Consider the following 14,409-nt stretch of genomic DNA (forward strand, 5'->3'; position numbering starts at 1 on the left):
GGATTCATGGGCATGTGACCTTGAGCAGACCTTGAGTGCCCCCACCCCCACTGCCCGCTCCTCGGTCGCACTTGAGGGGGCCTGGGGGGTGATGATAAGGCCCAGCTCTGGCCTTCTGTAGTCTTGATTCTCTCTTTTCCTCCCAAGGACTCTGTCCTTGACTCAAACCTCTCCCTGGTTTTGATGACCCTGAAAATAGAATTCTTCCAATTCCAAATGGATAAGTATGACCTGAGAAACCAAAGATGGAACCAAGAAAGTGAGGCAGACACGAGACAAGGAGTGTGGTTATAATGAGCTCAAAGCCTGTGCCGGTCTGGTCTGTGAAAGGTGAGGCGAGGTCAAAGCCCCGGGCAGAAGTCATGGGGGCCACTCTAGCCATGGCATCAGGAGTGGTTCCAGGCACATCTCTGGGTCCTGAGGAGCCCCCCGGCCCGGGGCTGGGCTCTACCTGAGGCCCAGGTGTCAATCTCTAAGGTCTTGGGGTCTCTGAGGGACACTGTCTTCCAGGGTCACACTGGCATGTGCAGCTCATTGTACTCATCCTGGCCATCCTCATCGAAGTTTGGTTCAGCATCTTCTGAGTCCAGCTGCAGAGGGAACAGAAAGTTGGGGCAGGCAGGGAAGCATGCTCATCCCCTCCCATTCTCCAGCTCCTCCAACCTGCAGTCCTCCCTTCTCCCCGACCTTTCCTGAGCCTCTCTGCAAGTACCATGACCCTGGGTGGTAGCATTGCCCTTGGCCAAAGCCTTCAGGTCACCTCCCAGACCAGATACCTGGCCCCTCCTGGTGATAATGATTATTACAAAGCTCTTTCCTGAGGCTACTTCTAGCTGCTGTGGGACCTTTGTACACCATGTTTGAGTATGGATAAGTTGCAAAAAGATGTCTTTTCCTCTAGTTGACAAAAACAGGGCTCAGGGTGAACGCCAGTGCCACATCAACCCTGCAGCCTCTCAGCTGGGTGTTTCTGGTCAGGCGCCACCCGCACAGCTGTGTGCAGCAGCCCCGTGCCTACTCCCGTACAAAACCACCATCCTGAGGCCTTCACCTGGACTAGCACTCGACCCTCCCAACAGTCCTATAAGGTAGGATCTACGATTACCTCTATAATACAGGTGAAAATAAGATTTCGGAAGGTGAGGGCTGGGCGTGGTGGCTCAAGCCTGTAATCCCAGCACTTTGGGAGGCCGAGACGGGCGGATCACGAGGTCAGGAGATCGAGACCATCCTGGCTAACACGGTGAAACCCCGTCTCTACTAAAAAATACAAAAAACTAGCCGGGCGAGGTGGCGGGCGCCTGTAGTCCCAGCTACTTGGGAGGCTGAGGCAGGAGAATGGAGTGAACCCGGGAGGCGGAGCTTGCAGTGAGCTGAGATCCGGCCACTGCACTCCAGCCTGGGCGACAGAGCGAGACTCCATCTCAAAAAAAAAAAAAAAAAAAGATTTCGGAAGGTGAGATAACTTCCAACACAAGTTTCACAACTAACACAACTAGTGGGTGGTGGCCAGAGCTTGGAACCCAGTGCCCATTCACCCTCATACTGTTTCCCCAGACCACCACCCCCTTACCGCCTGCAGCTCCCTGTCCTGGAAGAGCCGGGGCAGAAGGCAATGCCTCAGAGGCACCGTGAGCAGCAGCAGGAAGGGAAAGGCGAGTGAGGCCGCCGTGGACTTGACCACCCAGAGCAGTGCAATGCAGCCCAGCTGGATGCAGGTGAACAGGTGCATCCGCCACGTCTTCACCTGAGGGAGCAGCCGGTGGGCCTCAGTGCACAGCATCCCAGCCTGCTCCCACCCACATCGTGGGGAATTTGGCTCCCAGGTCCCACTTTCTCCTTCATATTCATCCCATCCATCGATGCTCCCAGATCCCTCTGGATCCCCTTCCTATCACCGCACTGCCCCACCCCCATGCTTCCTGGCCCTACCTTGGTCACATAGGGCTGCTCAGGATGGTGCTTTGCTGGCATGAGGATGAGCAACAGACGCTGGGACAGCTGGATACCAGACAGGGACGTGACCCCCATGTACAGGAAGATCCCAAAGAGCACAGCCAACGGGATCCGACGCAGCACAGCCCCCATGACGATGGACAAGCCTGGAGGAGGTGACACAGACCCGCGTGACTCTCAGACAGCCCCCGTGAGGATGGACAGGCCTGGAAGAGGTGACACGGATCTGCCTGACCCCTCAGACAGCCCCCAGGAGGATGGACAGGCCTGAAGGAGGTGACACAGACCCGCCTGACCCCTCAGACAGTCACCAGAAAGAGGGACAGGCCTGGTGGGGAGGCGACATGGACCCACTGGACCAATCAGCTTGGCTTTATCACCATGAACAAGAGAAGCGGGGGCAGGACAGAGAGCCTTCCGGGAGGAAGCAGCTAGGGGAGTGTTGGGAAGCAGGTTTGGGAGTCAGATCGAGGGCAACACACAGCACATTGGGAGATTCAGAGTCAAGCCTGGGATAGAGAGGATGTAAGGCCATGGGGCCCAAGGAAGGGGGTGTGCAGGGTGGAGGCAGGCTCTCACCCACGAGGCTGGCGATGAGCACACCAGTGACCCGCTGCTCCCGCACCTCCTGGATCTGGGGCTTGTCACCAGGCGCGATGGCAGTACGCATCACTGTCAACGCATTGACATGGGTGACAGAGCGGACCGTGGCAGCCGTGAGCCAGGGCAACCCAAACAGCCCACAGAGCCCCCCAAGGGAGCCAATGAGGAGCAGGTCCAGGTGGAAACCAGAGCCCTTGAGCAGCCTCCGCGCCTTCTGGCTGACGATAAGCCTGCAGGGAGAAGGTGGCAAGGGGGTGTGGCTGGCCCGGCAGGGGCAGGGGACAGAGACAGGCACACACAGAGACGAGATGGTAGGGGGAGGACGTGCAGACAACAGTTCTCCCCAGGACTGCCAGCTGCTTCTTTCAAGTTCCCAAATTGAAGTTCTCACATTGAAGCAAATGTGAGCCAAATTCTCATACTGTGAATATTTAAAACACCACAAAAGCCAGATGCCAGATCTTACCACGTTATTGTGGTTTAACCAAAATTAGATACATGTGAGCATCCTTGAGTGCAAGCTTAGACTGCTAGAGTGTTCTGAGCACTGTCAAGTGCCACCCTGCAAAGAGTGGTGGCAACAGATAGATGTCACGTCAAACCATCACGGGGAAACCATGCCCCTGCCCCGGATGCCACTGCTCTCCGCTCCTCCCCCACCTCCTCCTCACCCCTGCCAGCTTCTCCACATACACTCTCTTCCTCAAGGCTTGCCACTAGCTCCCACCCTCCCGGCACCCTGATACCGATAATGATGTCCCCGCCATAACCCTGAAACCAAGCCAAGGAGCCAAGGAGCCTGGCCTCGTCCCTCCCACCTCCTCCTCCCATCTCTCTCACGCCGTGATCTGTGTCTCCATGAAGATCAGGATGAGGACGAGGAGGGCGGGGACAGCGGCTGCCACCATCATCCAGGGCGGGAAAGGACGGGCACTGCCCAGGGGTGGGATGAACCATGAGCGCTTATCGGGAGAGGTCACTGAGAGCCCTGTGGGCACAGTCAGCTTCTACATGGCAGGAAAACAGGGTTCAGGGCCACAGCCTCCCCATGCTGGGAAGCCCACCAGGCTGCGTTCCCAATACCAGGACTTCAGGGAGTTGGGGCGTGAACAGGTTAGGGGGAAATTAGTTTTGCATCCTCCAAAACTCACTGTCCTTCCAAGTATCCAATAGAGGGCAGGGAAATGAAGTGCCTCCTCCCTGAGCCCCAGAGCTTCAGGGGACCTGTGTGGGATACCTGTCACTCTGCTCCCAGCCCCACACCTGCTTCTCCTGGATTCTTCACTCAGGCTCCCTGGGGAAGGCCCTCAGCCAGAAGCCCCAGCCCTACCCCACAGGGCAGCCACTCCACTGGGAAAGCTGAGTTCAGGCCTGATCCCAACCCCAGGGCCCACGGAGGTGTGTCGTTGGCTCCCTTTCCTGGCCTTGGGGTGAGAGCAGCTGCCACAGGCTGGGGCTCCCTCACCTGCGTGTAGGTGTCTGTGATGGAGTAATCCACCAGGACCATCACCAGGATGGAGATAGGGATGCCAAAGTCCCCGATGATGCGGCGAGCCTTGAGAGGGGCCGGTCGGGGAAGGGAGCAAAAGGTGGAGGCAAGGTCAGCAGACTAACATGAGGCTTGCCATCTCTGGCTCTGCCTGGGTCCAAGCTGGAGCCAGAAGACCTCCCCACCTGCCTCTCAACCCCATAGGTGCCAGCGCAGCCTGGGAGGCTATTGTCTTGATTAGACTTCTCTGAGCAAAGGGCAAGACGACACCCAGGGAAGAGGCTTCCAAAGGGGTGAGGGGCTGCCTGGGCTGGGTTTTGGTCCACAGGCTGATCGGGGAAGGGGTGCAGCCTCTCTGGGGAGCTGAGCCGGGCACAAAAAGCAGGAATTGTGGGACTCTTGGGGACTCCACACCCAGCAGCCACGCACCTTGCCCCCCAGGAAGCGGCTGTTCCTGAACTTGCGAAGGAAGAAGGCGATGAAGAAGGTCCCGAGCATGAGGATGAGTGACAGCAGTGCCGTATTGGGCTGGTTCCTCGGGCTGGGTGGGCCCTCGGTGGGGGGCAGGGCACTGCCATTCGGCTCCAGACCAGCATCCAGGGACCCCTCCAGGGCCCCCTCAGGGGGGTAGAATGGCAGCAGTGGGTGCTCTGTGAACACCTGTGTGTGGATAACAAGGACACCTTGTCACTCACCTGGCAGGTGACCTGATTTCATCGTCATCAGCATACCTGTGAGGGAGAGGGTGGCCCCTCAATACCTGGTCAGACAACAGTAATGCACGGACATCCAGCTGCACCACACACACACACACACACACACACAACACACATAACACACACATACAACACATAACACACACATAACACACACAAAAAACACAACATACCACATCCACACCACACACACAACATGCACACACAGGCACACACACAACACACACACAACATACCACACACCACACAAACACAACACACAACGCATCATACTCACACCACACACACTCTCACACACACTCATACACACTCCTCTACAAAAGATGACCTAAGGACAACCAGCCCCTTAGCACTGACAGCTCCCTCCCCATCACATACCTGTGCAGGTGAGTCCTTATTACCTATTACTAAGCCTCCAACCAGGTGCCTGGAGTCGTGACCTGGCACCCACCCTCTGGGTCTGACTCCCTCCCCTTCAGTTCAGACCTAGCCTAGGATGTCCCTACAACCCCTCACTCCCAACACAGTCCCTCTCCTTGTCCCCCAGTTTTCCGTACCTCCCCCTCCATGCTGTCCTCCCCAGGGCAACATCCACCCCCATCTCTGCCACCCCTAAGACCTCTCTGGACCTCCACCTTGTAGAGCTTGTAGAAGGTCTCATAGATGAAAATGAGTGAGATGAGGAAGGCAAAGATCTCCTGCGTGAAAGGCGAGATGTAGCGGACCAGGAAGCTGCCTTCGGCGGCCACTAGGGCAAGGACGAAGACCACCAGCCAGAGGCCAACCCACACCCGGCCAGTGAGGTACTCCAGGTCCTGGGCTCGGCAGAACTAGTGGGGGTGGAAGCGGTCATTACCCACAGGTGGCCTGCCCTGGGTGTCCGTGCCCGCTGGAATAGGCAGTGGATGAACTCGGAGGAAGAGGGAGAATGCAGGGACCCATCCCCTCGGTAAGGAAGAGTGTGGGCCAGGATGGATGGAGCAGGGCAAGGCTTCACCTCACCTTGAAGAAGGCTTCCTCAAACACGAGCAGCGGCCCAGAGAAGCCAACCACGAGCAGGGGCTGAGCCCCCAGCAGAGAGAAGAGGACGCCGAGCACAGCGGTGGACACGATCAGCTCGGACACGCCCATCAGCCCCTCGGTCTTCTCTCCTGCGGCAGCACGGGCAGGATGGCCCTAGCCTGGCTCTGTCTATCTGTCCCCTTCCTCATCTAGCTTGTCCTAAACTGGGGCCCCCAACAAAAGCAGAGCAGCCCCTTAGAATGACAGGCAGGGCCCCTTCCATACCCCATTGCTCCCAGACCCTCCCCACTAGCCCCCAAAGGTGATCACTGGATCCCGCATCCCTTACACCTCTCCCACACCCTCTCACTTCGTAGCCCCCCAAAGGTGATCTCTGGGATTCCCTGATCCAGCATCTCTATAAGGTGCTCACACCTTTGCTAGCGCATCTAACCATTGGCCCCTAATGCAATCACACCCAGACCCAGAATCCTGCAAGTGAGACTACGACCAAAAGTGACTAGAGGAGCCCCTCAATTCCCCAAGCCCCAGTCCCTTACCCAGCAGCCCCCCAAAGGTGATAGCAGGGCTGAGGGCTGCGAAGTAGATGAAGAGCACAGCGGCCACACACTGGGAGTGCAGCGCATCTCGCAGGTCACTGGGGTAGTGCGGGTACCGGCGCCTCACATCCCGCACAAGCCCCCCGAATACCGAGCCCGTCCGCAGCAAGGGGTCATCTTCAGGGGTCACCTCAGAGCCCCCCAACTCCAAAGACAGTTCTGGGGGGACAAGGAGCTGCTGGGACACAGACCACTCCCTCTGGCTTGGAGCCCCGGGCTGTTGGGATTAGGGATGCAAAGGACTCCAGGAGTCAGGACGGGGCTGGGGTCACAGCCTTAGGGCCCTGGGATGGGGGAGTGTGTATTGGGGGCACTCAGCCCCCCGCAAGGGTCTGACCTTTCCCAGGGGCCGTGTAGCCACCCCGTGTGGTCATCTCAACTTTGGTCTGTTCACGCTCCCGCCGCTTCCTAAGCAGCTCTCGCTGGAAGGCAGCCACGGAGCGTAGCAGGTCGCGGCCCTCCACCTCGGACGGGGGGATCACGATGCTGCCATCCAGGAACTCGCTGATGGCGCTCAGGAGGTCTTGCCGGTCGTCTGCCTGGTAGGCAGCCTCATGAAACAGCTGGGGGCAGAGAGGGCCAGGACCCTCAGGGACGGCCAAGGGAGCCTCCAGGAGGGAGTCTTGAGGCAGGTGTTGGGTCACTGAGCTACAGGCAGGGTGGACATTCCGCCATAGATACTGGGCCAGTCCAATAGTGTTGGCTGTTGGAACACTGACACCCATCCCAGCAGGCCAGCAAGCCACTGCCCCAAAGCCCCAGGTGCCCCCCATTCCCCCAGGAGATGCCAGACTTCCACATGCAGCAACTAAAGGGACAACGCCTGGCTGAGGAGAGGCTTCCAGAGCCATTCCAACGGGATCAGCCACACCTTACAGGCTGATAAATATTGTGAACATTGCCCCTGGCTAAAGGACTCTCCTATCTAATCCCAGGAGAAGCCACAGCAGAGACCAGCGCATCCAGCCCTCCTGATCAAGTCTCACGTCACATCCAAAGCTCTGGGGTCTGGGCTTTTCCCCTTATGTCGCCAGCCCCACCCACAGCCACAGCTCAGGGCTCTCTCTTTTCCCCTGGGCCAACAGCTCCCCCTACCACCCTCCAGGGCATGGCCTCCACCCAGGGGCCTCTAGCACCCTTGCCTCTATGGGTACCACTGTAGACAATGAGAGGGACAGGGGTAAGCAGGGCCTAGGAGAAGAGGCCTTGAGAGCCAGCATGCGCCCAACCTTGTCAGACATAAGGGTGGCAATGGAGCGCCCAAGCTCATGATAGTCAGTGCTGGTGTGGCTGGGCCCCAGCATCACGAAGAGGAAGCGGACCGGGACAGGGACCTCAAGCACAGACTCCAGGAGTACAGCCTCATTCAGCCGCACAAAGGCTGCTGCAGGCTGCTCCAAGAAAGGCACACAACCTAGGGGAAGAGGAAAGCATAGGGCGCTGGGCAAAGGGGAGCAGTCAAGGCAGGCCCTGGGGCAGCTATCTAGGGCTATCATGGACAGTTGAGCAGGTTGTAAACTGCACAAAGAAACCCCAGTCTAAAGGGGCACTATTCACTTGTGTGTCTATACACTGATTACAATTCACCAACAGATGGAAACTCAGGGTATTAAAGAAGGGTTGCTTTTTTTTCTAATTCCAAGTCCAAGATAGCAGAAAACTGGACAGAAAGCAGGCAGGGGACTACAAAAGAAAGGGCTGGGCTAAGACAGGTTGTGAGGAAGAGCAGGGGCCAGGTGGGAGCCTGGAGGGAGATGGAAGAGGTGGCCTCCAGGCCAGAGCTCAGACAAGCAGGCCCCCAGGAGAGGCACACACACGCTGAAGACCCTGCCCGCAGCGCCTGACCCTCCTCACCCACAAGCACAACGGTGGCCTCAGCATCTTCAGGGATCTTCTCCAGCAGCTTCAGGCTTTTCCCCCGGTGACCATCTCCCCCAGGCATGTGGAGGGGCTTCTGAGGACGCAGAACTGGAATAGGGCTGGGACCCAGACCGGAGGCCATGGCAGGCCCTCCCAGCCCTGGCTCCAGCCCTGGCTCTGAGACCTGCTTCCCTCTCCCAGAGTGGGCAGGTACTGCCCTGTGGCCCCACACTGGGAGCCACCAGCTGGGATGTGAACCCTGCCTCGACGCCCCCCACTACCATCTCAGCCTTATCTCATTTAAACAGCTCCTGTGGGTCTGCCACATCATCACACTCAAAGCTCCTGCGTCTCAGGGCAGGGACCCCTCATGCGGGTCTCCACTAGGTCCCCCAATGCCCAGCATGATGCCAGTAACCCAACCTTCCCAACCCGCTCAGTGAAGTCATTGATGACCTCAACTGAAACTGGACACCCTCTCAGTCCCCTGGCCCAAGCGAGAGCAAGGGCACTGACCTCCTTGGCGTCAGGGTCATGTGGCCAGAGTGGGGCTGGCTCCCCCAGGTCATCAGCCATGGTAGGCACCGCCCCATCAGGGCCATGGCTGGGGGTTGGGTGATGATTCCCCAGAACCGAGTTCATGCTGGAGCTCGATGGGTTTCGGGGAAAGAAGCCACTGTCCTTGTCATCGTTGGGATGGCTGGAAGGGGCAGGGTGAGGCAGGTGAGGAGGAGAGGCTCATGGTAGACTGAGGTCATGAGGTGAGTAGTGGAGGGTCAGGGCCTCCATCCCTCTGCCTCATGTAAGAAGAAACTTTCTAATGATTGAAAGTGTCAAAAGATAGAAATGAGCTCTCTGTCACTTGTGGTATTCAAGCAGAGGCGGGGAGCCACTCAGAAGAGGCTGTGCTCCTGGAAGGGCAGCTGAGCTGGGCAGGCCCCTCCCAGGCACCCAACCCCGGCACCTGTGTTTCAGTAGCAGGGTACGTAGGACACTGGCCCTGTCCTCCGGCCGGATCTGGTCAGACACAATCATGGTCTCCACCACGAGGTGTGCAATGCCTGGCAGGGTGGTTTGCTCCAGGTCCAGGAGGGCAGCTCCTAGGGGGACAGTCAGGCACAGAGAGGGCACACAGTCCCATCAGACAGGAGAAATCTCCTCCCACTCTGCCTTGCCCCCCAAAAGCATGGGAATGTGCTGGAAGGGCAAAGCGCCCAACGTACCCAGGCGGATACACAGCTCCATATTGCCACAGGTCAGCCACAGAGGGGCTGTGAAAATGGAGCATGGGAACGAGGGCACGGCCCCTCCCCACCAAGGAAGGGGAAACCACTTGTTGACTGACTGCTTGCACCAGATACAGCCCTGCCCCCTGGGGCTCACGGGCTGCCCAACCAAATGGACCCCATAGTCCCAGGTGGCAGCTGGATCTTGCCTGTGCCCAGGACTCCAGGGAGTGTCCCTGGGAGCTGAGCAGCCTGGCACAGACTGAAGAGGGCATGCAGCCTCGGGTCAGGCCTGGGGGTCCCTACCATGGGCGATGGTCCTCCTGAGCTCCAGAAGGCTACGGAAGGAGAGCGAGGCAACGTGGGGCTTCCCCCAGCGCTCTGTCTCCTCCTCCACGTCCTCCTCAAACTTGATCCAGCGGGCCGTCTCCCGCCAGTGGGGCTCCTGGCTGCGGTCCAGCATCAGCTCGTTCAGCTCCACGAACACCTGGGGGACGTGCCAAAGGTGAGGGCCCGGGGACCAACAGGTGTGGGGAACACGGCGACGGGGCAAGGCAGGAGGGCAAGGAGAGGAAGGCTCCAGGGCCGAGGGGCATGAGGAAGCCACAGGCCCACCCACTCAGCATTCTGACCTCATGAGGCCTCCGGTCCAGCTTTTTCTTCTTCTTCTTCCTGCGAAGGATGGGGGCCAGGCCACTGGGACTGCCCCTCCCGCCCTGTGTCCGGGATGGCTTTTTCACTAAGTGTCGCCGCACACCAGGGTTGTCCTCCAGTCGGTGACCTGCAGAGAAGATGGGCTTAGGGGTCCCACAGGTCCAGCTGGGGGACACGGGGTCACGGCCCAGCTCCTTCTGTCCAACCCATCTACTTAGTGAGCTCTAGAGTCACCTACAGGCCATGCCGAAGGGAACCACATAATCCCATGTGGCCGCTTCACTGATAAGAAGACTGAAGCTCAGAAAGAGGGAAGGACCTCCCCATGTCACCTGGGACCACCGGCCAAGGTGCAATCCAAAGGTAGACCCAGCTCAGTCCACAGCCCCAGCCAGACCCTCCAGTCCCTGCCATGGCCACTGCCCCTCCCTGTCTGGGTCCCATGACTGGCACTGAGTCAGAGTCCCAAGGCACTGAGCCCCCAACACTCCCATGCACCCCCTCTCAACACCCATGTCCCCTCCCCGAAGGTACACAGCCCAGCAGACTCAGGCAGGGCTTCGCTCCCTTCCTCCTGCCTGCCCCACCCAGGCCAGCAGCAGTCAGGGAAAGGCCAGCAGCCCCGTTACTCACAAGTTGGTGGCCATGCCATGGGGCCCAGCTGGCCCCTGACGGACTCCCACAGGCCACCATCCTCAAAGTCCAGCACAAACATCTCTAAGTCTTCTGAGGCCAGTGAGTCTCGAGGACTGCGGGCTGGATCCCTCCCAAAGCCCCGGCTATTGGCGTACCCAGACCCAGGGCTCAGTGCCCCATTGGGCTCAGGGTCCTCCTCCAGTGGGCTTGTCATTCTCCTGCTGGCCGAAACCTCAGCCACCGCTCCCTGCCAGACCCCTTGGCTCTCCTACAGGGTGGCAGCCTGGACGGGGTGGCTTCTGTCCAACCAGAGCTGAAGGTGGCACAGCCTCCCGACCCCAACTCCCCACGTCCACAAGCCTACTCCTTGCGGCATCCAGCCCCCACCCTGGGTCTGTAAACACGCCCTCCCCCCGCCCCATCCCGCTGCTACTGCTGCCATCGGATTGTTCCTGTCCCTGTCCTCAGGCCCTGGCAACTTTCCATGACGTATTGAGCTTAAAGCCCTACCCTTCCCCCCACCCCGCCCACACACTGTGGCTCCGAGGAGGAGGAGGGATCAGTGATGCCCCTGGCCTGGGCACAGAGCCCCATGGGTGATGACAGGTGGCACAGAAACCAGGGCACTGATAAGATGGAAGGAATGTGCCGAGATCACAGCCAGGCCCAGCCAAGGGTAGTGGGATGGGAGTGAGGGGTCCTGCCACAGGGAGAGGCAGGGGTCCAGAGCAATGACTCAGACTCAGGGCCTGGGTTTGGAGGGGATCAAAGAGCTAGGAGACAAAGAGTTCACCCTGAGAAGAGGGGTCTTGGGGAGGGATACAATGATGTGAAAAAGAGAGCTGCCTTTCTCTAGGGGTGACTCAGAGGACAGAATCAGGACTGAGGCGTGAAGTGTCAGGAAAGGAAATCTCAGCTCTGGCCATCAGAGAGGGTGGCTGGGTGAGGTAGTGAGCTCCCCATCACTGGCCACATCCCAGCAGACAGGGATTCAGAGAGGACTCAGCCCTGAGTGGAGGACAGCTCAGAGCCTCTCCAAGGTCACTCGGAGGCCGGGAGTCCGTCACAGTGAACCATGGGGGCTGCCACAAGGTCTCACTCACTCTTCATGTCATCCAGGTCTGCAGAACCCAGCATCTGGGCCTCCGCCTCATCTGTGGGCACCTGCTGCTCTGGACCACCTGGGTTGCCCAGGGCACTGCCTGGGCACAGTCGCTCCCGCAGGTCATAACTGGCCGATGGGCTCCAGGGCCGGCTTTTCTCCCCAGCGAGTCGGGAGGCCCGGGCCCGGGGGCTGGGGGAGCTGGGGAGGCAACACAGCAGCCTTGGACTTGACAGGGCCAGGTCAGTGGTTCCGTCACCGTCCCTCAGCTCAGAGCAGGGCCTGGAGTAGACCCTGAGCATGAGACCCAGGCCCCTCCTGGGCAGAAAGGACGCTAACCCGGGCCCCCCTTCCCATCCCATGGCTCCCCCTTTCCTCCACCTTTCTCCTCATCCTCTCTACTCTGTCACTGTCTCCCGGGGAACTCCTAACCTCTTCACTCTGCTCGTCTCTTATTTTCTCTCCCCTTGTTCTCTCATCCTTGTAAATCACGAGGACAGAGAAGGATCCCCAACCCCCTCCCTACCCTGCTTCTCTTCTCTCAGGGTCAGAACTGGGGACACTCGCCAGGGTCAGGAAGGAGGTGACTGCCAGGAGCTCGGGACCCTGCGGCTCTGGGCTGGGCCCTGCTGAGTAGAGGCTGCAGCCAGTACCTGCTGGAGTGCTGGGGGCTCTTGTCAGTGCGTGGGCCCACCGAGGGCAGGGCCTTGGCGACAGCAGCCCTCCCAGGGAGGCCTGGACTATCATCCTCATCACTTCCAATGGAGAACTGCAGACACAGAATGTGCCCTGGGGCCCTGCCCCAACCTACCATGCAGCCCCCAACCCTACCCAGCCTCACACAAGCCCCAACATGTGCTCCTCCCCTCCTCTCTGCACCCCTCCCTGACCCCTGACCTGCCACCCCTCCAAAGGGAAGCCCCTACCTTTGCCTTCTGTGGGGTCCCTGAGGGTGGGGGCTCCACAGGTTCTGCCTCAGATTCTCCTTCCTCTTCCTCCTCTTCTTCCTCTTCCTCATCCACTCCAGCTCCCCCCTCCTCCTGGATGGGAGGGGTCCCCTCGGAGGGGGGAGCAGAGGTTTTCTCCTTCTTCCTCTTTCTCCTGGTGTGCCGGGCAGAGGTGGGGGGCAGCCGCCGCAGCTTGTGGGTTGGAGGCAGGCGCGCTGAGAGCGGGTGGTGGGTGTGGTGGGATGTGTGCCGGTGAACTGGAGGTGTAGGAGATCCGGTTGAGGCCCCCACAGCAGAAACGGGGGCCCTCCCCACCGGAGGGCACACACCTTCCAGTTCAAGGCTGCAAACAAGGGCACCCTAGTCCTTCCTCCAGGGCCATGACCCCCCAACACCTGTGTCCACGTGCCTGTCATTGATGAGGTCTGGTGGAGTGGGAGGAGAGGGCGGATGGACAGGGAAGGTCATGAAGGGGGCTGGGAGGGGAGACGTGATATAGCAAGGAGGGGAAAGGCGGAATTGGAGGAGCTGAGGTGGGCCAAGGAGGGAGTGAGGAGGGGAAGGTCACCGTGGAAGGGCCCAGGCCCAACTCCCTAGATCTCCCCTGGTCTGGGGCCCACCTCCCCTGGCAGGCGGACAGGCGATGGGTGGGGGAGGCAGGATGACTGAACACGGCATGTGGCCCAGCACAGAGTCCAGCACAGTGTCCGGCACAGGATGGCACTGGGTGACCAAGCCCAGAGGTGAGCGCAGTGATGGTGGCGATGAAGGTGATGGTGGCGAGGGCAGCCGCACTAGGGGTCCCCAGGCTACCCACACTCAAAGTCCCGCTCGCTGTAGCTGCGGCTGGGCTTCTCAGGGTCCCAGGCCGGGGGCTTGCTGATGAGGTCCCCAAACCTGCTCACAGCCAAGGTCTTCCCTAAGTCATCGTCCTCCTCCTCCACATCTGGACTTAGAGGGGGCTCCTCCAAGGGCACCCGGACCTGCAGGCCCAGACAGCCTCTGCTAAGGACCCCTGACCCATGAAGGCCCCACACCCACCCCAACTCCAAGCCCTAGTTGGGGGACCTCAGCAGGCTCTCGCACCATCGGGCCCCCTCCCCTTGCTCCCAGACCTGTGTCAGCTTCCCAGAAACCACCCTCTCTGGGCTCTCAGAGCTTATAAAGAGAAAGGGCTACCGATCTGGAAAATACCAAAAGCCCCCCTCTTTCTCCATAACCCCCAGCCCAGCTCATCCCTGGATCTGGGGGTGGGGTGGGTCCCGGGGTCTGCCAGAGGACGCCTCAGCCCACCCTAAGGCCCCTCCCCTCTCCTCCGCCCCCATCTCTCCCCCGCCCCCGCGCACGCCGGTCACCTGGGGTAGGGGGGAGGCGCCCCCGGGCGGCGGGATCACTCCGTTGGCCATGGCTGGGTAGGCGGCTGGGGATGCTCTCGCTCACTAAGGGACCCGAGACCAGGGTGAGAAAGAGGGGCCACTGAGGAGGCCTAGCGGGGAGCCCTGGGGGAGGAGGGCGGGGTCAGGTTCCTTGCGCTGGCGTCCCCCACCCGGGAACCGGATTCACGCTCCCGGCCCAAGCGCCCCTCCGAGGCCCAGCCA

The 14,409-nt window shown here is 59.9% G+C and overlaps 1 protein-coding gene across 2 annotated transcripts; it reads right to left on the reverse strand.

Annotated features, from left to right (window-relative positions):
* Positions 1-269: 269 nt before the first annotated feature.
* SLC4A3 (solute carrier family 4 (anion exchanger), member 3) lies at positions 270-14,374 on the reverse strand. Of its 2 annotated transcripts, none has more exons than XM_011932182.1 (22): positions 14,167-14,374; positions 13,629-13,794; positions 12,791-13,068; positions 12,518-12,633; positions 11,866-12,065; positions 10,105-10,253; positions 9,779-9,959; positions 9,211-9,346; positions 8,763-8,946; positions 8,241-8,340; positions 7,616-7,800; positions 6,724-6,949; positions 6,327-6,545; positions 5,767-5,915; positions 5,400-5,594; positions 4,478-4,708; positions 4,025-4,114; positions 3,400-3,566; positions 2,536-2,789; positions 1,933-2,102; positions 1,574-1,747; positions 270-590 (listed from the first exon to the last, which is right to left on the reverse strand). In XM_011932182.1, exons 1-22 carry the CDS (start codon positions 14,215-14,217, stop codon positions 513-515), a joined length of 3,699 nt encoding a protein of 1,232 aa, XP_011787572.1. In that variant the 5' UTR covers positions 14,218-14,374; the 3' UTR covers positions 270-512. The 2 variants fall into 2 exon arrangements, with proteins under 2 accessions (XP_011787572.1, XP_011787571.1); XM_011932181.1 differs by having other exon boundaries at positions 11,866-12,146.
* Positions 14,375-14,409: the final 35 nt, after the last annotated feature.

The sequence above is a fragment of the Colobus angolensis genome, unplaced genomic scaffold, assembly GCF_000951035.1.
Source record: "Colobus angolensis palliatus isolate OR3802 unplaced genomic scaffold, Cang.pa_1.0 Scaffold95, whole genome shotgun sequence".
In the NCBI taxonomy this organism is placed as follows: Eukaryota; Metazoa; Chordata; class Mammalia; order Primates; family Cercopithecidae; genus Colobus; species Colobus angolensis.

Excerpts from the sequence above, each read along its gene's own strand:
- SLC4A3 (XM_011932181.1), bottom strand. The coding sequence starts at position 14,217 with ATGGCCAACGGAGTGATCCCGCCGCCCGGGGGCGCCTCCCCCCTACCC. Across the intron at positions 9,347-9,778 it reads CAGGAGGACCATCGCCCATG|GAGCTGCCCTCCTGGACCTG; the intron begins GTAGGGACCCCC and ends CTGTCCCCCTAG. Across the intron at positions 2,790-3,399 it reads ATGGAGACACAGATCACGGC|GCTTATCGTCAGCCAGAAGG; the intron begins GTGAGAGAGATG and ends TTCTCCCTGCAG.